The sequence below is a fragment of the Mesoplodon bidens genome (assembly GCF_964165515.1).
Source record: "Mesoplodon bidens genome assembly, chromosome: 15".
NCBI lineage: Eukaryota > Metazoa > Chordata > Mammalia > Artiodactyla > Ziphiidae > Mesoplodon > Mesoplodon bidens.
In genome coordinates, this window is record NC_138171.1 from 12,660,240 (window position 1) to 12,685,856 (window position 25,617).

At 41.3% G+C, this 25,617-nt stretch overlaps 1 protein-coding gene across 1 annotated transcript in view; it reads right to left on the reverse strand.

The window, feature by feature from the left end:
• ARFGEF2 (ARF guanine nucleotide exchange factor 2) overlaps positions 1-25,617 on the reverse strand; it is a 103,160-nt gene that overhangs the window by 16,834 nt on the left and 60,709 nt on the right. The window contains exons 22-31 of the mRNA XM_081255330.1: positions 23,540-23,687; positions 22,301-22,400; positions 20,139-20,179; positions 19,867-20,036; positions 16,937-17,088; positions 8,735-8,907; positions 6,332-6,492; positions 4,280-4,410; positions 4,001-4,130; positions 487-622 (exon numbers count right to left, since the gene is read on the reverse strand). Coding sequence (XP_081111456.1) covers positions 487-622; positions 4,001-4,130; positions 4,280-4,410; positions 6,332-6,492; positions 8,735-8,907; positions 16,937-17,088; positions 19,867-20,036; positions 20,139-20,179; positions 22,301-22,400; positions 23,540-23,687 — 1,342 coding nt within the window. The remainder of the gene's footprint in view (positions 1-486; positions 623-4,000; positions 4,131-4,279; positions 4,411-6,331; positions 6,493-8,734; positions 8,908-16,936; positions 17,089-19,866; positions 20,037-20,138; positions 20,180-22,300; positions 22,401-23,539; positions 23,688-25,617) is intronic.

Sequence of the window (25,617 nt, forward strand, 5' to 3'; positions counted from 1 at the left end):
GAGTACTCTTTGAAAAACTTAACTAAATTAAGCCTTGTCCTAAGCCAAATCTATCTATGGGATCCAGGTCTAATGTGCTACGTGGGTATTTTTTGTAATACATACTAAAATAAACACATAAGTACTCAAAACCAAGAATGTCCATTGATGAAGCTGTTCATCTTGATTCTCACAGTACAGTTAAAAAACATTTTATTTTAGAAAATTTCAAACATACACAAAAGTAGAAAGAATAGTAATATACAAAGGTATATCTTTTGAGATTTAAAATTTACTATATCCCACCTTAAAAGAAATGCTTTATAAAGTGACTTGGTGGAAAGACTGTTTTTATTTTCTAATTAAATTTTAAAAATACACATTTTCACCTATTAAATTATACACTGTACTCCTTGGCATTACATCCATGCTTTTATATACTGAAAAAATTAATCTCTCGTTAAGGACTATGTCAAGAAAAATGATGCCTAACCACATAAAGAGTACCTTGTTTTACACACCACTGCAACTGTGCAAATACATCAGAAAGAAGAACTTCATTCAAAGCTTCATAGAACTGGGTAAATACGTCACAAATAGCATAAAGTGCATGATTGCAAGTTGTTGTCATCCACTCAGATTTCTGGAAAAACAATTAAAAGATAATGTTTAAAAGCCACTCTCCCTGCGGTGAGATGGGCATTCTCACATATCATTGGTAAAATGTTCTGAAAAGCAATTCAGCACTAGGTAGCAACTGTCTTTTTTATTTATTTATTTATTTATTTATTTATTTCTGGGTGTGTTGGGTCTTCGTTTCTGTGCGAGGGCTTTCTCTAGTTGCGGCGAGTGGGGGCCACTCTTCATCGCGGTGCGCGGGCCTCTCACTATCGCGGCCTCTCTTGTTGCGGAGCACAGGCTCCAGACGCGCAGGCTCAGTAGTTGTGGCTCATGGGCCTAGTTGCTCTGCTGCACGTGGGATCCTCCCAGACCAGGGCTCGAACCCGTGTCCCCTGCACTGGCAGGTGGATTCTTAACCACTGCGCCACCAGGGAAGCCCAGCAACTGTCTTAAAATGTTCACACCCACTGATGTGGTAACATTACTTCCAGTAATGGACCCTGAAGAAATAATCAAAGGTCTGTGGCTGAAGGTTTATGAATACAGATGTTTACCAACACTGGTATTTATATACTGTAAACACAGACATAAACTAATGCTCAGTAATGTGGCAATGAAATTGAGTACATCCATATGACAGAATATTAAGTCATTCAGTGATACTTCCAAAAAATTTTTGTTATGCTAAATATTCACACCTTACACCAAAAATTTAAATACTAAAAATGATGTTAGATAGACATTTTTCCAAAGAAGATATACAGATGGCCAACAGACAAGGTGCTCAAAATCAATTATCAGAGAGATGCAAATCAAAACCACAATGAGATATCACCTCATGCCTATTAGAATGGTCATCATCAAAAAGACAAGAGATAACAAATGCTGGGGAGAATGTGGAGAAAAGGGAACCCTTGTGCACTGTTGGTGGGAATGTAAATTGGTGCAGCCACTGTGGAAAACAATATGGAAGTCCCTCAAAAAATTAAAAATAGAACTATGATCCAGCAAATTCTACTTCTGGGTATATGCCTAAAGGAAACAAAAACACTATGTTGAAGAAATATATCCAACCCCCTGTTTGCAGCATCATTATTTACAATAGCTGAGACATGGCAACAACCTAAGTGCCCATCAACAGATGAACAGATATAGAAAATGTGATATATATACACATAATGGAATACTATTCAGCCATAAAAAAGAAAGTCCTGTCATTTGCAATAACATGGATGGAACTTGAGGGCATTACACTAAGTGAAATAAGTCAAAGACAAATACTGTATGATCTCACTTGTATGTGGAATCTAAAAATAAACCCCAAAACCCAAAGAACAAAAAATAAAAAACACCCAAAACCAAACTCAGAAAAAAAGATCAGATTTGTGGTTCAGGATGGGGATAGGGGAACTGGATGAAGGGGGTTAAAAGGTCCAACTTCCAGTAATAAGATAAATAAGTCCTGGGGATGTAATGTATAACATGATGACTATAGTTAACACTGCCGGATGGTATACCTGAGAGTTGCTAGGAGAGTAGATCCTAAACGTTCTTCTCACAAGGAAAAAGAGAAGTTTTTTTCTCTTTTCCTTTCTATCTACATGGGATAATGGATGTTAACTCAACTGACTGTGGTAACCATTTCACAATACATGTAAATTGAGTCATTCTGCTGTACCCCTCAAACTTATGCAGTGCTTTATGCCAATTATATCTCAGAAAGCTGAAAATAAAAAAAATAAAAATGTCACGAAATTACCAACGGAAATATATAGAGATATTTATAAATTAAGGAAAAGGGAAAGGTTGCTAAGCATGATTTCCGAAGTGGAAACTATAAAGTAAAAAACTAATAGATTGGGTTACTTAAAAGCTAAAATTTTCCAAAACAAAAAAGAAACCAAGTGGGCAAAATCATCTGCAATTTATGTAAGGATATTCTATATTATTTTTATACTAAAAAACTCATAAATCAATAGGAAAAAAAGATGAGTAAGTCAATAGATGGGCTAAGGATATGAAAAGGCAATTTGTAAAAGAAGAAATGTAATGATCAGTGACGTGAAGGAAAATAACAGAACCTCGCTAGCAGTTAAAAAGCTTTTAAATGTTTTACTCTTGGTCTATCAAATTGATGATTAAATAAACTAAAATATGAAGAGCCGGAGTGGGTGTGGAGAAACATGAACTCCCCTGCATTGCTGACAGCAGTGTAAACGACTACATATGTATTTGGTCAACTCAGAAGTATATATCAAAAGCCTCAGTAACATGTATGCCCCAAACCTGACAGTCAGCCACTTGCCCTAAACAAATAAAGAAATAAGTACAAGTGTAGCTGGAAAAAATGTTCATTATAGTGCTCTTTAAAGAAAGAAAAACGGCAAAGAATTTTCCATGGACTATGGAACATCCACAACTAGGAATGTTTTGCAGTCCTTAAAAACATTGTAGAAAAAAAGTTACAGCTGTGGAAAAAATACGTATGTATTAAGTTAAAAAGTATGTGAGGTGGGATTCCATTTTTGTCAAAAGAAAAAAGCTATGAGATGTACAAACACACAAGAACTATCTGACGGGGTAACAGTGGTTACCAGTGGAAGACTGAAACTGTGGGTGTTTAAATTTTTTTCTTTGTTTTCCTGTTTTATAATGAAGAAAACTTTAAAGTAAGATTAGAAAACTGTATGTATACTATAACCTCAACCACATCTGAACCATGTAGAAGACTGGGGGAGTCTGCCACAGCATTGTCTAATTTCGGAATGGTAAAATTATGAATTTTCTGTATATTCCTAATATTCTTTATTAAGCATATGGTACTTTTATACCAGGGGGAGGGCAGAAACACTGTTCCTAAAAGAAGGTAAAAATGTTGCATTCCCACCTAAAAATCTTGGGATAGTACATCCTTCCCTGACCCCCTTGTCCCTAGGGGAGAAATAACAAAGACTCCTAGATGTATCAAACATTCTTTAAAAAAAAGGTCTAATATTTGCCAACATTATCTCCAGCTGGAACCTCATTAAAAATCCTTTTAATGGATTTTTAAAGGGACGAGAGATGTTCCACATTTTACCAACTGTTCAGAAGTCGATCTGAAGCAAATAAGTAAGAGGACCAGTGGGGTGCCTGCGAGTCCAATGCCTGAGGGCCAAGTAGGCAGACGGTGGTGACTTATTTCCCCTCACTCTTCCCCGGATGGGGAGAGTTTCTTAGCACTACTCGATACTGGTAGAAGAAGGCCAGGAAGGGTGTTTCCATTTTCAAAACAGACCCGAAATGGCTCAGTATTTAAGACTTCCGTGTGCTGTGGATGACGATGCAACACCAGACGCAGACAAAGGCTGGAGGGGCTCTTCTCCCATCTCCCCAGGGCAGTGCTTTAGTCATCACCCACCTCCGACTGCTGCTCGGGGAGTTTCATGTTGTCAAAAATCCTGAACACGATTCTGAACAGGTCCTGCCACCAGTGCTTTTCGAAGGTATGGCCATAGCTCTTCATGATCTCGAACATGACCGTGAGCCCTCTGGAGGAAAGAAAGCCAGCATGGAAGAGGGAACGGGTCGGGGAAGAGGACAGCAGAGAAGACAGTGGGAGAGCCTGGGGCCGGGGGAGCAGGGACAGGAGGCTCATTCAGTGACCGAAGGAAGGGGCACCACCCTAGGTCACGGTTACCTTGTCCGTACATCTAGCTTGCATCTGTTAATGATGCAGGAGAGCTCGAAGAGGATGGGGAACCAGCCTCGGACCCAGACTCTGTCGCCAGTAGCCACATTCATGTCGTCGCTAGTGTATTCTTGCAGCACCTACAGTGAGAATCACCTCTCAGAGAAAGACTAAGCAAGTGAAAGAAAGGAACTGAAACAGAACTACACGAAGATTAAAGCCCTGCACATCTTCCTCTCCTGAAAATACCCATTCAACAAGGGTCTGATGGGAAATCCTGAGGAGACAGAGACAAGCCTGTTCCAAGGGCACATGAGCAGTTTTCCCCTATGAACCTTCGGAACTTAGGGGGCTTTAGAATAAGTTGAGTGGGGCTGACCACAAGAGTCCTGGGGGCAGGAGGTGGTACATTAAGAAAAGCAATAAAGGTCAAATGGTGATAGCAAAATATCCAGGATGATTCAATATCTTAGGTCTTTCTGGAATGTTAGTGTAACATGTATTACTTAAAATAATAGCGGCAGCAGCTACTATTTACTAAATGCTTGTTATGGGTCAGGAACTGTGACGGTGCATTACATGGATTAACAATTCTCACAACAATTCCATGAAGCAGGTAGAAATAATGGCCCCATTATACAGGTGAGTTAACTGAGGCACCAAGAGATTAAGTAAGCTGCCCAAGGTCATGCAGCTGGGAGCTGGCAATCTTTCCACAGTCTAAGTGGGTAGCCCTACTTTCTGCCCTATCTCTGGGATCTTGAGCCCTCTGTTCCTTGACCACTCTTGAAGTAGTATTGTCTGTGGTAATGGAATTTATTTAACCAACCCTGGTTATTTAACATTAGGCAATTTCTCTCTCTGCTTTGGTTAACTCCCCTGTACCATGGGGATATAATTACCCATCTCGTAGGTCTGATGTGGGATTAAACAAATCTACACACACAAAATGCCTAGAATGTTGCCTGACATGTAGTGAGTACTCAATCAACAGCGGCTCTCATTATCATCACATCTTAATGAACCACTGTAGGGACCAGAGATATCATCTTAGGGGTTTACACTTCTGTAAAGAATGCTTAAGAAGAGATCTATACAGGCCATCAGTTTAGTTGTGTTCATTTCCACCCAATTTCAGTGTTTTGAGACAGTCAGCTGAACCAAACAGGACTCTTTATTTTTTTACTTTTTAAAGGTTTTTTTTTTTTTTTTGATGTGGACCTTTTTTTTTTTTTTTTTTTTGCCGTACGCGGGCCTCTCACTGCTGTGGCCTCTCCCGTTGTGGAGCACAGGCTCCGGACGCACAGGCTCAGCGGCCATGGCTCACGGGCCTAGCCGCTCCGCGGCATGTGGGATCTTCCCGGACCGGGGCACAAACCCATGTCCCCTGCATCGGCAGGCGGACTCTCAACCACTGCGCCATCAGGGAAGCCCTGATGTGGACCATTTTTAAAGTCTTCATTGAATCTGTTACAATATTGCTTCTATTTTATGTTTTGGATTTTTGGCCACGAGGCATGTGGGATCTTAGCTCCCCAACCAGGGACTGAACCTGCACACCCTGTACTAGAAGGTAAAGTGTCAACCACTGGACCGCCAGGGAAGTCCCAAGCAGGCCTCTCTAGAAAGGTGAGATGTAACAGAAAAACCCTAAACATTTTCGGAAGTAAACAAAAGGTCATCTTTAAATGTGATTTCTCAACCACATCACAGTGGCATAATGTCACTTCCTAAAAGAGAGGTTTGTTTTCTTTCAAATAGTAATGTCTTGCTTCTTCAACTTTGTCAAAATTCATAGCTAAACTACTATTATCATCTACAAAAACAACCTGTAGAATACCATATAAAAGTTCAGCGTGAATAAAATAACTTCATACATACAAAATAACATAAAAGGTATAAACCCTGTAATGGCAGCATTCTGAAATAAACACCTAGTTTAGGGGAAACATGCGTTTCTAAAAGAGTAGCTGGAAAGGTCTTTGCCAGGATCAAGGGGTTTTTGCCTACAACTCCTTTCCCCCCTCACAGCCCAAATGAGTAAAGAGAGGAAAACCGTACCCGAGGCCTCTCGGAGACGTATTTCCCACAGAAGCGGATGAGCCGGATGGCTTCCATGCTAGTGTCAGGGAAAGCAGCATTGCAGGCAAACTCTGATAAGCACTTCACAGCATCCTGAAAGGAATCGATGGCTGCAGGGAAATGATGCTGGAAAATGGTTGCTGGGGAAACAAAGGCACATTTTTTATAAGCCCAGGATTTAGAAATGGGGATTAAACACACACACACACACACACACAAATACCAGAGATGATTACTTTTGTGAAAATCTAAGGAAAGCATGTCAGTGTCTCTGGAAGACAGGGTTTCTTATTAAATTATTCAGGAATGAATGCATTGAGTACAGCTTGGGCTAAATTACACTGGTTCCTGAGCTCACGCAACGATGTAAAGGCCTAAACAGTCACTGATTCAACAAACATTTGTTGAGTGCTGACTACATGCAAAGCGTGGTTGTGGGCCCTGGGTACACAGAGGTAACCAAATTTCCTGCCTTTGCTCCAATGGGCAAGATGGACAATAATCACCTAAATCTGTAGATATGTAAAATCATCTCAGCTGGGGTAAGTGCTGAGTAAGGGGACAGAAGACAGAAAAGGCTGGTGGTGAGGGAAGGGGGACTCTGTGAAGAGGTCCTTTCTGAGAAGTGGCCCTAAGGAAGTGAGAGAGGAGAGCCAAGAGAAAACCAAGTTTCACCAGGATGCCAAGGTGTCCGTTTTAGGATGGAGCTTACATAACCATGTAAGATATAAACGTGGATGTGGGGGGGGGGGGTTGGCCCAGAGGGTCTGCCTGACATAAGCTGAGCACTGCGCAAAGCTCTGGCCCCAGTTCTGTGATTCTGAGCATGTCCCTTAATTCCCCAGCTGTTTCTACCCTAAGACCACACCTCATGCTACCTCACTGGAGCCTTATGAAGACCAAGTGAGATAAAGAAAGTCAGTGAGCTAAAGGTGACAGGCAATTTAGAAACTGAAGGTTTTCAAAACCCTACAAATACCACCTAAGAGAAGAATACGAGGGGAGAGAAGTTTACAAAAAGTTGAACGACCTCAAAAAATCAAAGCTGACCCACTGCTTTACAATTTCCACAAAAACCAAGACAAGTAAACATCTTGTGACGTGATGACAGGCAGGACCGGAGACCTGTGGTCAGTGCAGAGTGGAGGGACACTGCGCCAGCTCCGGGCTGGCTGCCAGGTGTCAATCTTCCACCACCTCCCAGCCGCATGACCTCAGACAAGTCGTCCTACTTTACTTTTCTGTGCCTGTTTTCCTCTTCAGTAAAATAGGGGGAAATAATGGTATCCACATCAGTGGGTTCAACTAACCCCAGATCGAAAATATTCGGGAAAAAAAAACTGCAGCAAGTTCCAAAAAGCAAAGTTTGAATTTGCTGTGCACCGGCAACTATTTGCATAGCCTTACGTTGTGTTTATGAGTAATCTAGACGTGATTTAAAGTATACAGGAGGATGTGTGTAGATTATATCCATTTCAGCTTAGGGACTTGAGCACCTGTGGATTTTGGTACCCGAGGTGTGTCCTGGAACCGGTCTCTCATAGATATGAAGGGATGACTGTAGTCAGTTCTTGTTACTCATGGTACTTGTGTTCTACAAAGTCGCTGTGAACAATGAATTAGCAAATACTGAACCATCTCCTAGGGGAAAAAGGGGTTAGGTTCCTGCGAGGCTCTGGTTACAATACTTTCATCAACCTATTAACACACAACCCTGTTTTACATGTGTTTCTGTTTAACTTATTTAATATATTTTGTTGATTCATTGACATTACACTCATGGCCAACAGCTCTATAACTCATGCCTGAACGGAGCTAATCTAAAACATGTTATTTTTCGCCGTAAAGTACACCACAGTCTCCCTTAGGAACACCTGCCAGCACTTCAGCACTGGGCTATGGACGGGTTCAAATGGCAAAGTCACCAACTAAGACAAAGATGCCAAAAACGTGGCAGTAAGCTTGTACCACAGAAAGGCTACCTGTTTATTTACAGTAAGAGAGCTGAAACACGAAGGCCTTGTTCAACCTCAGCTGGGAACGTGTGCCTTGGGTGACAAGCATTTTGCTGCTCTGTGCATGCACATGTCAGCAAATGACCACAAAAGGGCCAGGAATGTTGGTTTTGGGGTTACATATAAATTTTAGCAAGTAGGTGAACTCACAAATGTGGAACCTGCAAATAATGAGGGTCGACTGTGTTTCCTTCCTAGGGTTGTTGAGCACATGTCAAGAGCCCAGCACATCGCCTGGCACATTAGCACATCACAGTGTAGCTAAACAAGGAAGGCCCTTTTGGGAGTAAAATAGATGGGAAAGAAATGATCGCCCTTCTGGACTTGCATGTGGTACCATTAGTCAGGAGGGAACAGAGACACTTACTGACGATGTGGCCTGTGGTTTGGAAGGCCAGCTCCACGATGTTCCCGTCGTGATCCGAGGCGGCCTGGTGGAACACGGCGAAGATGTTCTTCCAGCCTGAGCGGATGTTGGCCGCCTGGGAGTTCACCATCTGGGTGATGCAGCGGATCACCATGTCCCGGATGGTTGGAGACCTGAGAAAAGAATGGGGCAGCCCATGTCATCTGTACTTTGGACAGTGGGAAGATAAATGAATACAGCTCATTGCTTAGAAGCAGCACTTAAAAAAACCACTTTTTAAAGCATGTTGTAATCTACATTCATTAAAAAAAAATTAGAGACAACAAAAAGAAAAAACAGTAAGACAGTCAACATGTCAGTTAGTTGCCTACCTAGCAGTCATCTTCCCACATCCTTAATAAGTCTGATCTCATCTGGGCAGCAACATGCCCGACCTCAGGGAACCGATCATAAATAATATAAAACAACATGACAATCTTGTCTCATGTGCCAGGACCTCAATCTCCCAGCCTCCCTTGCAGCTAGGGGAGCTACATGACCTGTTCTAACTAATCAGATGTGAGAGAAAATCTACGGGTATGGGAGGGGAGGGATTTCTAGGAAGGTTCTGCTTTTCTCTTAAAAGGAATACACTTGGGGGCTTCCCTGGTGGCACAGTGGTTGAGGGTCCGCCTGCCGATGCAGGGGACACGGGTTCGTGCCGCAGTCCGGGAGGATCCCGCATGCCGCGGAGCGGCTGGGCCCGTGAGCCATGGCCGCTGAGCCTGCGCGTCCGGAGCCTGTGCTCCGCAACGGGAGAGGCCACAACAGCGAGAGGCCCGCGTACCGCAGAAAAAAAAAGAGGAATTACACTTGGTAGGCTCTGCCCTTTATCCCCTTGTTCCCATTCTGATGGTGGGCTCTGCCTCTTTTAATCACTCCCACTGTGAACACGGCATGATGCCTGGAGCTAAAGTCTCTGTCCAGCAATCATGAAGCAGTAAGCTCAAGGAAGAAAAGCACCCTGTTTATGCCCAAACAAAGGGACAGAAAGAACCTGGGTCCTTGCTTACAATTTGGGCTATGGAACCAAAGTTGGGACTGCCTGCTTCTGACTTGTTAAGTAAACAATACGTAGACTTGTGCTTTAAGCCACTGTTGGTCAATTTTTCTGGACCCAAACATTTAGACTAATATACTCATAATTTTGCCACCCAGAGATAACAATTCCTAAATTCTTAATGCATATCCTCTTAGGTTTTTGGGCAGAGATATTTGTGGATGGCAAACACATACACTTGGATGGGAGCATACATATGTAACTTAAGATGAATATTTTAAATTTAATTATTACAAAACAAAACATGAAGACAGAAAAAATGGTCCATTTTCTGAAGCAGCTGCAAGGTTCAACATGGTGTGACCTGGATATTTACAACAGATTAGCACATATGTCTTTCAGACATGTATGATTATGGGGTGAACACTATTATCTCACAAATAGCGAGAAGCAAGGCAACACAAACCTAACGCTTCTATCGCACTAGCTTTGAAAGTCATTAGAGTGGTTTTAGGAGGAGAGACTTGGCTTGCAAATTTCATCTGGCTTAGGATAACATTCATGCTTGTCTGCTGGACCTATACTAACTGATAATAGGAAAGGTTGCTTACAGAAGGCAAGGAGAAAGTTAAAAATAAGCTGAAAGTCCACAAAGAAAATTTGCTACCTGCAGATAATGGAGGACTGACTACATACCTAGGTGACTTTAACACATAATACCAATGAATTCATAGTTTTCTCTCCCAGGAAAAAAAAGCAACTTGTTGGCAAGAACCATACATATTTATTAAAATGTTTTTTGCCTCACTGTTAAAAGTAATAAATGATGACAATAAATGTTTTAGAAAATGTAGGGAAAAACATAAAGAAAAAGATTCTTTTATATGATGCTATGGCATTTCATATGGAAAGATATACTATATCACAACCTTTATTATTACACTGACTGCCCAATTCTATAACCTGCTCTTTTCACTAAGGGACTAAGCATTTCTCATGTTATAAACTTTCTTTTTTTATTGAATTTTATAATTTTATTTTTTTATACAGCAGGTTCTTATTAGTTATCCATTTTATACATATTAGTGTATATATGTCAATCCCAATCTCCCAATTCATCCCACCACCACCACCACTTTCCCCCCTTGGTGTCCATACATTTGTTCTCTACATCTGTGTCTCTATTTCTGCCCTGAAAACCAGTTCATCTGTACCATTTTTCTAGGTTCCACATATACGTGTTAATATACGATATTTTTCCCTTTCTGACTTACTTCACTCTGTGTGACAGTCTCTAGATCCATCCACATCCCTACAAATGACGCAATTTCGTTCCTTTTTATGGCTGATTCCATTGTATATATGTACCACGTCTTCTTTATCCATTCGTCTGTTACTGGGCATTGAGGTTGCTTCCATGATCTGGCTATTGTAAATAGTGCTGCAATGAACACTGGGGTGCATGTGTCTTTGTGAATTATGGTTTTCTCTGGGTATATGCCCAGTAGTGGGTCATATGGTAATTCTGTTTTTAGTTTTTTAAGGAACCTCCATACTGTTCTCCATAGTGTATCAATTTATATTCCCACCAACAGTGCAAGAGCATTCCCTTTTCTCCACGTCCTCGCCAGCATTTGTTATTTGCAGATTTTCTGATGATGCCCATTCTAACTGGTGTGAGGTGATACCTCATTGTAGTTTTGATTTGTATTTCTCTAATAATTAACGATGTTGAGCAGCTTTTCATGTGCTTCTTGGCCATATGTATGTCTTCTTTGGAGAAATGTCTATTTAGGTCTTCTGCCCATTTTTGGATTGGGTTGTTTGTTTTTTAATATTGAGCCGCATGAGCTATTTATATATTTTGGAGATTAATCCTTTGTCTGTTGATTAGTTTGCAAATATTTTCTCCCATTCTGAGGTCTGTCTTTTCATCTTTCTTGTAGTTTCCTTTGCTTTGCAAAAAAACCTTTTAAATTTTGTTAGGTCCCACTTGTTTTTCTTTCTTTTTATTTCCATTACTCTAGGAGGTGGATCAAAAAAGACCTTGCTGTGATTTATGTCAGAGTGTTCTTCCTATGTTTTCCTCTAAGAGTTTTATAGTGCCCGATCTTACATTTAGGTCTCTAATCCACTATGAGTTTATTTTTGTGTATGGTGTTAGGGAGTGTTCTAATTTCATTCTTCTACATGTAGCTGTCCAGTTTTCCCAGCACCACTTATTGAAGAGACTGTCTTTTCTCCATTGTATATTCTTGCCTCCTGTGTCATAGATTAGTTGACCATAGGTGTGTGGGTTTATCTCTGGGCTTTCTATCCTGTTCCATGGATCTGTATTTCTGTTTTTGTGCCAGTACCATATTGTCTTGGTTGCTGTAGCTTTGTAGTACAGTCTGAAGTCAGGGAGTCTGATTCCTCCAGATCCCTTTTTCTCCCTCAAGACTGCTTTGGCTATTCTGGATCTTTTGTGTCTCCATACAAATTTTAAGATCTTTTGTAATAGTTCTGTAAAAAATGCCATTGGTAACTTGATAGGGATTGCATTGAATCTGTAGATTGTTTTGAGTAGTATAGTCATCTTCACAATATTGATTCTTCCAATCCAAGAGCATGGTATATCTCTCCATCTGTTAGTATCATTTTTAATTTCTTTCATCAGTGTCTTATAGTTTTCTGCATACAGGTCTTTTGTCTCCCTAGGTAGGTTTATTCCTAGGTGTTTTATTCTTTTTGTTGCAATGGTAAATGGCAGCGTTCCCCTAATTGCTCTTGCAGATTTTTCATCATTAGTGTATAGAAATGCAAGAGATATCTGTGCATTAATTTTGTATCCTGCAACTTTACCAAATTGATTGATTAGGTCTAGTAGTTTTCTGGTGGCATCTTTAGGATTCTCTATGTATAGAATCATGTCATCTGCAAACAGTGACAGTTTTACTTCTTTTCCAATTTGTATTCTTTTTCTTTCTTTTTCTTCTCTGATTGCCATGGCTAAGACTTCCAAAACCATGTTGAATAATAGTGGCAAGAGTGGACATCCTTGTCTTGCTCCTGATGTTAGAGGAAATACTTTCAGTTTTTCACCACTGAGAATGATGTTTGCTGTGGGTTTGTTGTATATGGCCTTTATTATGTTGAGGTAGGTTCCCTCTATGCCTACTTTCTGGAGAGTTTTTATCATAAATGGGTGTTGAATTTTGTCAAAAGCTTTTTCTTTATCTATTGAGATGATCATATGGTTTTTCTTCTTCAATTTGTTAACATGGTGTATCACACTGATTGATTTGCGTATACTGAAGAATCTTTGCATCCCTGGCATAAATCCCACTGGATCATGGTGTATGATCCTTTTAATGTGTTGTTGGATTCTGTTTGCTAGTATTTTGTTGAGGATTTTTGCATTTATATTCAGTAGTGATATTGGTCTGTAATTTTCTTTTTTTTGTAGTATCTTTGTCTGGTTTTGGTGTCAGGGTGATGGTGGCCTCATAGAATGAGTTTGGGAGTGTTCCTTCCTCTGCAGTTTTTTGGAAGAGTTTGAGAAGGATGGGTGTTAGCTCTTCTGTAAATGTTTGATAGAATTCACCTGTGAAGCCATCTGGTCCTGGACTTTTGTTTGTTGGAAGACTTTTAATCTCAGTTCCAATTTCATTACTTGTGATTGGTCTGTTCATATTTTCTATTTCTTCCTGGTTCAGTCTTGGAAGGTTATACCTTTCTAAGAATTTGTCCATTTCTTCCAGGTTGTCCATTTTATTGGCATTGAGGTGCCTGTAGTAGTCTCTTAGGATGCTTTGTATTTCTGTGGTATCTGTTGTAACTCCTCCTTTTTCATTTATAACTTTATTGATTTGAGTCCTCTCCCTCTTTTTCTTGATGAGTCTGGCTAATGGTTTATCAATTTTATCTTCTCAAAGAACCAGCTTTTAGTTTTATTGATCTTTGCTACTGCTTTGTTTCTATTTCATTTATTTCTGCTCTGATCTTTATGATTTCTTTCCTTCTACTAACTTTGGGTTTTGTTTGTTCTTCTTTCTCTAGTTCCTTTAGGTGTAAGGTTAGATTGTTTGAGATTCTGCTTGTTTCTTAAAGTAGGCTTGTATAGCTATAAACTTCCCTCTTACAACTGCTTTTGCTGCATCCCATAGGTTTTGCATTGTCGTGTTTTCGTTGTAATCTGTCTCTGGGTATTTTTTTATTTCCTCTGATTTCTTCAGTGATCTCTTGGTTATTTAGTAACGTATTGCTTAGCTGCCATGTGTTTGTGTTTTTTACGTTCTTTTCCCTGTAATTCATTTCTAATCTCATAGCGTTGTGGTCAGAAAAGATGTTTGATGTGATTTCAATTTTCTTAAATTTCCTGAGGCTTGATTTGTGACCCAAGGTGTGATCTATCCTGGAGAATGTTCCATGAGCACTTGAGAAGAATGTGTAACCTGCTGTTTTTGGATGGAATGTCCTATAAATATCAATTAAATCTGGTCTATTGTGTCATTTAAAGCTTGTGTTTCCTTATTAATTTTCTGTTTGGATGATCTGTCCATTGGTGTAAGTGAGGTGTTAAAAGTCCCCCACTATTATTGTGTTACTGTCGATTTCCTCTTTTATAGCTGTTAGCCATTGCCTTATGTATTGAGGTGCTCCTAGGTTGGGTGCATATATATTTATAATTGTTATATCTTCTTCTTGGATTGATCCCTTAATCATTACGTAGTGTCCTTCCTTGTCTCTTGTAACATTCTTTAAAGTCTATTTTATATGAGTATTGCTCCTCCAGCTTTCTTTTGATTTCCATTTGCATGGAATATGTTTTTCCATCCCCTCACTTTCAGTCTGTATGTGTCCCTAGGTCTGAAGTGGGTCTCTTGTAGACAGCATATATATGGGTCTTGTTTTTGTATCCATTCAGCAAGCCTGTGTCTTTTGGTTGGAGCACTTAATCTGTTCACGTTTAAGGTAATTATTGATATGTATGTTCCTATGACCATCTTCTTAATTGTTTTGGGTTTGTTTTTGTAGGTCCTTTTCTTCTCTTGTGTTTCCCACTTAGAGAAGTTCCTTTAGCATCTGTTGTAGAACTGGTTTGGTGGTGCTGAATTCTCTTAGCTTTTGCTTGTCTGTAAAGCTTTTGATTCCTCCGTCGAATCTGAATGAGATCCTTGCCAGGTAGAGTAATCTTGGTTGTATGTTCTTCCCTTTCATCACTTTAGATTTGTCATGCCACTCCCTTCTGGCTTGTAGAGTTTCTGCTGAGAAATCAGCTGTTAACCTTATGGGAGTTCCCTTGTATGTTATTTGTCATTTTTCCCTTGCTGCTTTCAATAATTTTTCTTTAATTTTTGCCATTTTGATTACTGTGTGTCTCGGTGTGTTTCTCCTTGGGTTTATCCTGTATGGGACTCGCTGCACTTCCTGGACTTGGGTGGCTATTTCCTTTCCCATGTTAGGAAAGTTTTCGACTATAATCTCTTCAAATATTTTCTCGGGTCCTTTCTCTCTCTCTTCTCCTTCTGGGACCCCTATAATGTGAATGTTGCTGCATTTAATGTTGTCCCAGAGGTCTCTTAGGCTGTCTTCATTTCTTTTCATTTTTTCTTTATTCTGTTCCGCAGCAGTGAATTCCACCATTCTGTCTTCCAGGTCACTTATCTGTTCTTCTGCCTCAGTTATTCTGCTACTGATTCCTTCTGGTGTATTTTTCATTTCAGTTATTGTATTCTTCATCTCTGTTTGTTCTTTAATTCTTCTAGGTCTTTGTTAAACATTCTTGCCATTTTCTCGATTTGCCTCCATTCTTTTTCTGAGGTCCTGGATCATCTTCACTATCATTATTGTGAATTCTTTTCCTGGAAGGCTGCCTATCTCCACTTCATTTAGTTGTTTTTCTGGGGTTTTATCTTGTTCCTTCATCTGGTACATAGCCCTCTGCCTTTTCATCTTGTCTATCTTTCTGTGAATGCGGTTTTTGTTCCACAGGTTGCAGGATTGTAGTTCTTCTTGTTTCTGCTGTCTGCCCTCTGGTGGATGAGGCTATCTAAGAGGCTTGTGCAAGCTTCCTGATGGGAGGGACTGGTGGTGCATAGAGCTGGCTGCTGCTCTGGTGGGCAGAGCTCAATAAAACTTTAATCCGCTTGTCTGCTGATGGGTGGGGCTGGGTTCCCTCCCTGTTGGTTGTTTGGCCTGAGGTGACCCAACACTGGAGCCTACCTGGGCTCTTTGGTGGGGCTAATGGCAGACTCTCGGAGGGCTCATGCCAAGGAGTACTTTCCAGAACTTCTGCTGCCAGTGTCCTTGTCCTCACGGTGAGACACAGCCACCCCCCGCCTCTGCAGGAAACCCTCCAACACCAGCAGGTAGGTCTGGTTCAGTCTCTTACGGGGTCACTGTTCCTTCCCCTGGGTCCCGATGCGCACACTACTTTGTGTGTGCCCTCCAAGAGTGGAGTCTCTGTTTCCCCCAGTCCTGTTGAAGTCCTGCAATCAAATCCCGCTAGCCTTCAAAGTCTGATTCTCTAGGAATTCCTCCTCCCACTGCCGGACCCCCAGGTTGGGAAGCCTGATGTGGGGCTCTGAACCTTCACTCCAGTGGGTGGACTTCTGTGGTATAAGCGTTCTCCAGTTTGTGAGTCACCTATCCAGCAGTTACGGGATTTGATTTTATTGTGATAGCGCCCCTCCTACCCTCTCAGTGCGCCTTCTCCTTTGTCTTTGGATGTGGGGTATCTTTTTTGGTGAGTTCCAGTGTCTTCTGTCGATGACTGTTCAGCAGTTAGTTGTGATTCCGGTGCTCTCGCAAGAGGGAGTGAGAGCACGTCCTTTTACTCCACCACCTTGAACCAATCTGGGTCACACAGTTCTTGACCCTGTGTGAGGCTGCTTTGGCAGTGGCTCTTTCTCTGAACTCCCTCAGCACCCAGACCCCCGGTAAGGATGCATGACATACTTCTATTAGATGCAGTTGTATGATCTGCCCTTCTGGGAAAGGTTACACATAGATCTTAGTGTGATTTACTTAGAGACAATAGGTGTGAATCAAAGGCCGCTCATTTTTTTTGCTTCCGCCAAACAAGAGAAGAAAAAACGAATCGTGTGGTTAGTGTTAAGAGACCTTTTTAGACCCCCAGCAGGGATTTGACTAAGCGTCTTCCAGAATAATGCACATACCTGTTTTTCTTCATGATATGCTCAAAGGGCCTCAGAAAATCTTTCTGGAAACGGAAGTTGGCTAATTCTCCCTTCTCAAGAAACTTCATGGAGAGCTGCCTTAATGAGTCAACAGCAAAGATAGCCACATCCTCATTGGGGTTACAGCCAACCTGAGCAGGAAAAGGAGGTGAGGTGAAATAGGCACAGTGGAACAACTATGGATATGGGGTTCTGAACCTCAAACATGGACAGCCTGCCTTCAAAACAACTGCTCTGGGAAAACACACCTCAGGAGGAAGAAAAAAGTATTTCTTGGCATGAGCTGGACAGTTTTAAGGTTAATGACGAAACACATTTAATTAAACATGCTTTCAAAATATGCTCACTTTGTGTCTCTGTGTCACATTTTGATAATTCTTGCGATATTTCAAACTTTTTCATTATTATTATATCTGCTATGGTGATCTGGGATCAGTGTTCTTTGATGTTACTATTTGCAAAAAGATTAAAACCTACTGAAGGCTCAGGTGATGGTTCACGTTTTTTAGCAATAAACTAAGGCATGTACATTTTTTTGGTTGTTGCACACTTAATAGACTACAGTATGGTGTAAACATAACTTTTTTATGCACTGGGAAACCAAAAAAATTCGTGTGACTTGCTTTACTGCGATATTTGCTTTATCGCTTTGGTCTGGAACTGAACCCGCCATATCTCTGAGGTCAGCCTGTATACTGAATGGATAAAAAATAATTAGCTTTGGGGAGGGTCTGGTTGAGGGGTGCTGATGGTCAAAGGTGTTTTTAGCTGTATTTTTTTTTTTTTTTTTTGCGGTATGTGGGCCTCTCACTGTTGTGGCCTCTCCCGTTGCGGAGCACAGGCTCTGGACGCGCAGGCTCAGCGGCCATGGCTCGCAGGCCCAGCTGCTCCGCAGCATGTGGGATCTTCCCGGACTGGGGCATGAACCCGTGTCCCCTGCATCAGCAGGCAGACTCTCAACCACTGCGCCACCAGGGAAGCCCTGTAATTTTTTTTTAAGTGTTCGTGTAATGTTGATGTAATTAGAGACTAATAAGAATACTATTCCCCGGCTAAAAACCCCTGGCTGCTTCAGGAATACACACCACGCTTACTATGCAGCTTTGCACATAGCAGGACATATTTGTGCCCTAGTTTAGAAGAAGAGAAACATGTGACTGTCCCAATGACTGTCCTAGAATCCTGAGAGTTCTACTCGGCCATTTACTTCTTCAAACCCACAGGACTTTCATGTGCTCCGGCTCCCAGGGGGAAGCAGAACATCCTTCTGAGGTGGTGGAAAGAATGATGAGCCCCAGAGTGAGCAACTGAGTTTTCCACAACTTTGTGCTTAACAGCACTGATGAGACGGAGTGGACATTTGTAATGAGGTTGACAACCACGACATGTCTAATTACTACCCGCCAGCCTAGATCCGAAGCTTGTCATAGGCTTGGACAAGAATACAAGGTGCAGTCATGATAATGGTTCACATTTTTTCTCTCAAACAAGTTCATATCAGTGATGTCCACTAAGAATTTATTTACCCACAATAGTGGGAAAGATGGTTGCTGAGCTGACTGATTACTTCAGACGACAGTGTTACCACTCACTCAACAAACAGTTGCTCTGGGGCATCTGCAGGCTCTCATGGCCACCTCCTCACTGAGGGTTCAGAAAGGTCACCTCCGGAGAGGCCTGACACACTGCACTGCCTGACCCTTTACCATCAGTTATTTTATCATAAAATCCAAGTGAGCTCCAGGAGGGCAGGGACCTCATCTATCTACCACCTGGTACAAGGCACTCGGACAGTTTGGTAAACAGATGGTGTGCTGAGAGGTACCTTACTTAGAGCTGATAAGGAAGCAAAGTAAACAAAGAACTCTGATTAGCTGATGGACCAAGTTAGAAGCAAGACTACATGTGACAATGCCTCATTTCACTGGGGTTCCCCAGCTGCCCAGAAAAGCCAACAGTACCCAACTCTTCCTAGTTCACATTTAGTGACATCACACTGCTAACCTTCCATCGAGCATGGGGCGGTGTTCACACCACAGAAATCAGCAGACGCTACAAATCATTTACCAGCGCTCTACTGCTTGTTCTATATCCCAATGACAGATTACTTCTTCTTATGATTTTCTCCTATTCAATGTAGAGAGGGCAATTCTCTTTTGGATAAACCGTCTTTTATTAACACTATTTTTAAGCATCTCTATTACAACTCTTTATCTCCAGGCCTGAGAAAATTTTTTTGAAATCATGAAATGTGTTTTGGTAGCAAACAGTGTTAAGCTGTTAGTTTTCCCCTAAAAAGCAAATGACATTACAGATACAGACACTCCTATACATAAAATATATTCTGATTTCATTTGTTCAATTTACATGTGCATGTGCCTATGTGTATATAACGAAACCTCGAGTGGAGAAAAATCTGGTTTTCCCTCCATGGTTTTCAGTTTTAGAACACAGAAGTCTCTGGCTTGTTTCTGATTTAAATAAATGTTAGTTTCCTCAACAGAGGTTTTAGAAGAGTGGTGGCAAAGGAAGCCAGAACACAAGAAGTAGTGACATTTAGAGTGATACTACTGATATAAAGAACATAACTTAATCTTTGGTCATTCAGAAGGTGCTTCAGGATTTCACAATGCTTTCAAACACCAATGTCTGTCCAGTGACTGTAATGATTTTTGTGGTGTGGGCCTACCTCCTAAATATGGGATATTAAAGTATTTTAGATACAAATGGATTTTTAATTCATTCTCCATGCGCTCTATCAATATGTAGGTATGCTACGAGCTGTTCTCCACTCCACAGGGAATGTGAATTACACGCACCTACACACTCAATCATTTCTATTTTGAAGTTAGTTGCCTGCCTTTTTTTTGGACATTGATGGAGTGGGGTTTTTGAATTTGAAGAGTTACCTTATTGAAGTGATCTCCAATCACATGCCATATTCGGGACCACTGTAGTCGGATCCGATTCATGTTGTAGTAAGATATCTCCACAATCTTCTGCAAGCTGAACATGCGGGGGTGGTGGGGGGAAGCCAGCTCATCCATGGACACGGCACACAGCCAGCGGACAAAGTCAACTACAGGCCAGACCCAACAACACACGCGAGGCCTCGTTAGTAATGGTCAGACAGTTATGATAGGAGGCTTCTGTAGTTGTCACAGGTGAGTCAAATACATACCTATTGCATTTCCATCCAGTCTGGTAGAGCCAGTAAAAATTCTAGGAAGAAAATTCCAGACATAAAAAAATAAAAATTAGACTTGGAAGCTGCAGCTTCAATTTCAAACACTCACAAAAGACAGAAAGGAAACATTTCAGGTGTGGCACTTCCACTAACATAAACAATGAGGCATCAGAGGAACGAAACTGGTCAGTGAGCTGAGTTGAGAGCTGAAATGCTTATACTGATAGGAAGAGAAAGTGACACATCAAAAGGATGGGGGAGAGTCAAGATAGGATAGCATGGAACGTCACGACAGTGGGAATGGCAGACTGAGGACCTTTAAAAAGCTGCTCTTGGGCCTCCCTGGTGGCGCAGTGGTTGAGAGTCCGCCTGCCGATGCAGGGGATACGGGTTCGTGCCCCGGTCTGGGAGGATCCCATATGCCGCGGAGCGGCTGGGCCCGTGAGCCATGGCCGCTGGGCCTGCGCATCCGGAGCCTGTGCTCCGCAACGGGAGAGGCCACAACAGTGAGAGGCCCGCATACCGCAAAAAAAAAAAAAAAAAAAAAAAAAAAAAAAAAGCTGCTCCTCCATAAGAGCAACCAAAAAAACTGGCAAAAATTTAACAAAATCAACTTTTTCAGAACTGAACTCTGGAAACTACCAAAGGCTTGTAAAAAAAATGTTCCTTCAAGAAAAATGGCTGAATCTTTAGACAGCATAGAGTTGGATCATGTTTATTTTAATTCATCCTGCCAATCTCATTTTAGATTCAAAGACACAAATAGGTTGAAAGTAAAAGTATGAAAGAAGACACAGCATGCGAACAGTAACCAAAAGAGAACAAGAGTAGCTGCACTGATATCAGACAATGTAGACTTAAGACTAAAATCATTACTAAAGACAAAGAACATTTTATAATGATAAAAAGTTTAATCTGTCAAGAAAACCTAACAATTATAAACATATACGCATCTAACAACAGAGCCCCAAAATCATGAGGCAAAAACCACAGAATTAAACAGGAGAAATAGACAATTCAACAATGTCCAGAATCGGCAAACCTACACAAACAGAAAGTATATCAGTGGTTATAGGAACGGCGGGAGAGGAAATGGGGAGCTACTGCAATAAATGCAGGGCTTCGTTATGGGGGTGATGAAAATGCTCTGAAATTAGATAGTGGTAATGGTTGCACAACTCTGAATACACTAAAAACCACTGGATTGTACATTTTAAAAAGAGTAAATCTTATGGTGTATGAATTATATCTCAACTTAAAACAATTTAACAGCACACAAAAAGGTGCTAAGGCAAGTTACTATTGCGCACTATCTGGCTAAAAGGCAGAAAAACAGGAAAGAAATGTGCGGTTAATGGTGCAACAAACATTTTGTTGTATTAGCCTAAACCTAAGGGGGAAAGTAGGGAAAACTCATCAAAAGTACATTACAGACAATATCTCTGTTGGAGAGAAGCAGAAAAGCAACAAGAGCAAGGTGATCAAAATACACTGATGAAGAGTTTAGAATACTAGGAAAATTGTTCTGAAAATACAAATTATGTCATAAATTCTATACTGCTATCATTTCAGAATCATCTATATTTAATGTACATGATTAATCAATGGTAGTTTTCAGAGGCTTGTTGATTTTAAGAAAATTCCTATTTTAAGCCCTCATATATAATGAGTATCTTCAAATGGGAATACCTGTATTTCTCCTGGATGTTTAGGTCAAGTTTTAAGTGAACAGAAACAGTGGGAAGGTTTTGAGGAAAAAGAAATGGAAATGTCAACTTAGCCAACTCTCACTCATGGGTAGGCTTTAAATCCGAAACTCTTCTTGAAATTTTTTAAAAAGTAATTTCTACACTAAGGAAACAAGGTGATTTAAAACACTAGCACAAGGAAAAACTCTTGTTTTTCAAATAATTTGGTCACAGTTATAATTTTTAAAAAGGTTATGATACAATTCAAGATCAAAATCCAAACGAATGTGAAGGTAATTAGTAGCTGCAGATCATGTGTGCCACTTTTAATCTTTCCTAGTTTGAGTAATCTAGAACTGACAATACTTACAGCAGTCAAACAAATTACTGATCATTCATACCCAGTAAATATACAGAAGATGCCAAGCCACTGGGTAGTCCAGCTTCACTGGAGAAGAAAATCATTACCTGTCTACGGCTACGACCACACTCTGTGAGCTGGTCTCACCGACTGATTCCTGGAAGCTGGCCATCTGTCTTTTGTCCACTCCACCACTCACCAAATTACCTGAAACACAATGCACAAAATCAACGGTGTTTCCAAAACAGTGAAGTATTTAGAACAAAGTACCCTGTGATATCCGATATGCACAGACAAGAAACATAAGTGAGAATGGTTTGCAGGCAAAACAAACAAAAAACCCCCCAATGATGACAGAATAAAATTAAACTCAGGTTTTGGCATTTGGCATTCAGAATACATTCTTATTAGAGGCTCCCTGGCTTGTACCATTCATCTCCCTTTCTTAAGCGTCTTTTACATTTTTATAGTATTAAATGTCTCTTTTTAGGAAAACAAATTCAAATTGATCAATACTAACTCAGCGCTCCTAGAACATGTAATGGTTTCCACACGCAGAAGGTCTGGAAAGCTCTCTAGGATTTCACTCCAGTCACCCTCATATACACCCCAAGAAGTAGATGCTATTACCCCTCCCCCAATTTCAGAGTCTGTGCTTTTATACTGTACTACTGTGTGTGGGACCTAGGAAGCCTGCTCTCCGCATCAAATGGCCTGGGTTTGAAACCTACCTCTGCCACTTCCTCATAATGTCACCTTGTTCAAGTCACTTCACCCTCTGTACCCCACTTTCCTCATTTACAAAATGGGGATGATAACAGCCCCAATTTCACTGAGTTGTTACAAGGTTTAAATGAATTAAAATATATAAACTGAGTGCCTAGAATGTGGCCTGGCACGTTTGTTTACCCTTTTTACTATTATTATTGTTATATCACGGACAAGAGTGTCTCTCAGTTCACTGTATCGCCAGAAATAATTCTACTTTGATAAGAACATCAGTTAACAAAAGATGAACATGGAAGAGAGGTTGAATCTACCTTTGAAAATCTAGAGATAACACACACCCACTCCTCGAATACCAGATGGCTTTCCCTCCAACATATTTATATGTATAGAAAGAAAAGTAATGCACCCTGCTGACGTTGATAAAATAGGCATTTACTCGACAGTTTAATCACAATTTAGAGAGCTGAGGCAGCACTTCCGCTTCCATCAACAAACATACTGTCAGCTGGCACGTAAGGAAGAGACGATCTACGGGACAGTCCTGATGAGACAAGAAGGGTTTTGTGCCGGTTAACTGGTGAGTCCATGACGGCTGGCTGGGGGGCCTGGTATCTTACCGAGGCCAAGGCCCATGAACTCTTCTCCCGACAACGTGTGGCCCTTCAGGCTCCCTTCTCTTTCACGCCCGGACCCAGACAGGTAGCGTGTCTTGACACCGGTTCCTATCAGCTGAGCGAGCTCCAGCTGGCTGATGCATTTCAAGATCTGATGAAAAGAAGGTGTGAAGAGATGAGTTCCCATTTCATTGGCTGAAAAGGGCACTATCATCTTAAATTAGCCACTAGAGAGTTCTCTGAAACAAGCAGCTTTTCAGGTGAGAATAAAATCTGAGGGTCTCAGACTGGCTTCCCTAGTTCCAGCTAGGCAACCCTCTGAGTGTGGGTCTGGAAGACAGACTTCATTATTTTTTTTCTTTTTTTAACTATTAAAAAGGGAAAGAGAAAACGAGCAAAAGAAAAACTGGTACAGTAGAGTTATGCTACACAGATGTTTAGTTATGCAAATTTAATAAGTGCTCAATAAAAAAAGAAAAAGCATTTGATTGGAGCAGGGGATTCCATGCCACTCAGTAAGTGCACCATCTAGTCTGACTCAGCCACCCCCCATCTCCCTTCCACTCGACCCCTCAGATATACAACACACTAGCCTCCCCAGCCTCCCTGCTGCTCCTTTACCTCGACACGTCTAGTCCTACCCCAGAGTCTTTGCACTCTCTGTTCCTTATGCCTGAATGTGTTCCTTATGCTCCTCCCCATGGCTCACCCCTTAGATTCCCAGCTCAGACATGTGTTCCTCAGACAGACCTCCCTCGACCGCCCTGAGATCACACACCCTCCCCTGGCCACGCATATTTCTTTTCCTTAGCACTTACTACTTTTTGGCATTATGCCAGATATTTGTTTGTTCTCTGCCTTAAGAGTCAGCAGGGCATTAATTCTGTCTTGTTCACTGCTGAATCCCCAGCACTTAAAATAGTTGGTGATTATTATTTGGTTAATCAAATAGATGAGAATGTGCCCTGGAATGGCGTGCAGTAGGAGAAAAGACTATCTCCCAGCCCTACGGGGTGGTGCAGGTGCTTGACAACGCGTCCCTGCGCACGGGCCGTCTCTCACCTGGAGCTTACCCGAAGAAACAGAGATTGGTTTCAACTTCTACTGGAGCAAAAACTGGCTGCTTAAAACTTACTGAGGGACGACGGCATGTAGACCTCTAGGTAAACCCTTCCTAAGGAATTTCCATGGGGACTTCTGACTAAAGCTGAGTTTTGCTTTTCATGGTGACCTACAGTCTAATCCCAGAGTATGGGACTCCACTATACCACTGAGCACTGCTGAGTATTTTCACTTATAAACTGCCTTCCCCTTGACTGAGAAAGGTACTTAATTCGGCCAGAGAGAGCCAACCCCTGACTGTTCCACACAGCATAACACTGTTAAATTATTACTAGTAAACTACTAGTGTCCTCCCTTTTCCAGAAGCTGGAATCTCAAGTAGGTCAATAACACTTGTGGCCGAGGACTTACTGATTCCAACCTGATTTCTCAAGGTTTCTGTATATCAAATAGGTGGCTGATTCATTTTTAACATTTCCAGATGCTGCTATATACTTGGCAACTGGCAGGAACCCCACCTTCACCATATCTCTCAGGTTAAAGAAAAAAGAAAGTTCTAGGAGAGAAAGCAGCTATTTATTGATTCACTAGGTATCACGACTCAGAAAACAGGAAATTATTTCTTAAATAAGCACACAACTCAAAACTACACCACTGCCCCGCCCCCCCCATCTTTTCTAATATGGAATACTCCAGAGTGGTGACCGAGAAAGGAAACATTCGGTGAAAAGGGACTGAGGTATGTGCCATGATGATGATGATCATGATGACCATGACAGCTAATACCTACTGAGTTCTTACTACTTGCCAAATGCAGTTGTAAGCCCTTTTCCACATGTTAACCCCCTTTTTTCTCAGAACAACCCTATGAAGGCTGTAGAGAGGAGGAAGATGAGGCTCGAAGACTAAGCAACTTGCCATGTCATACAGGCAGGAAAAGGATGATACCCAGACTGGATGCCAGCCGTCTGGCGCTAGGCCTTCCCCCTGAACCACATGATCCCCATGGCAGGAGGCGG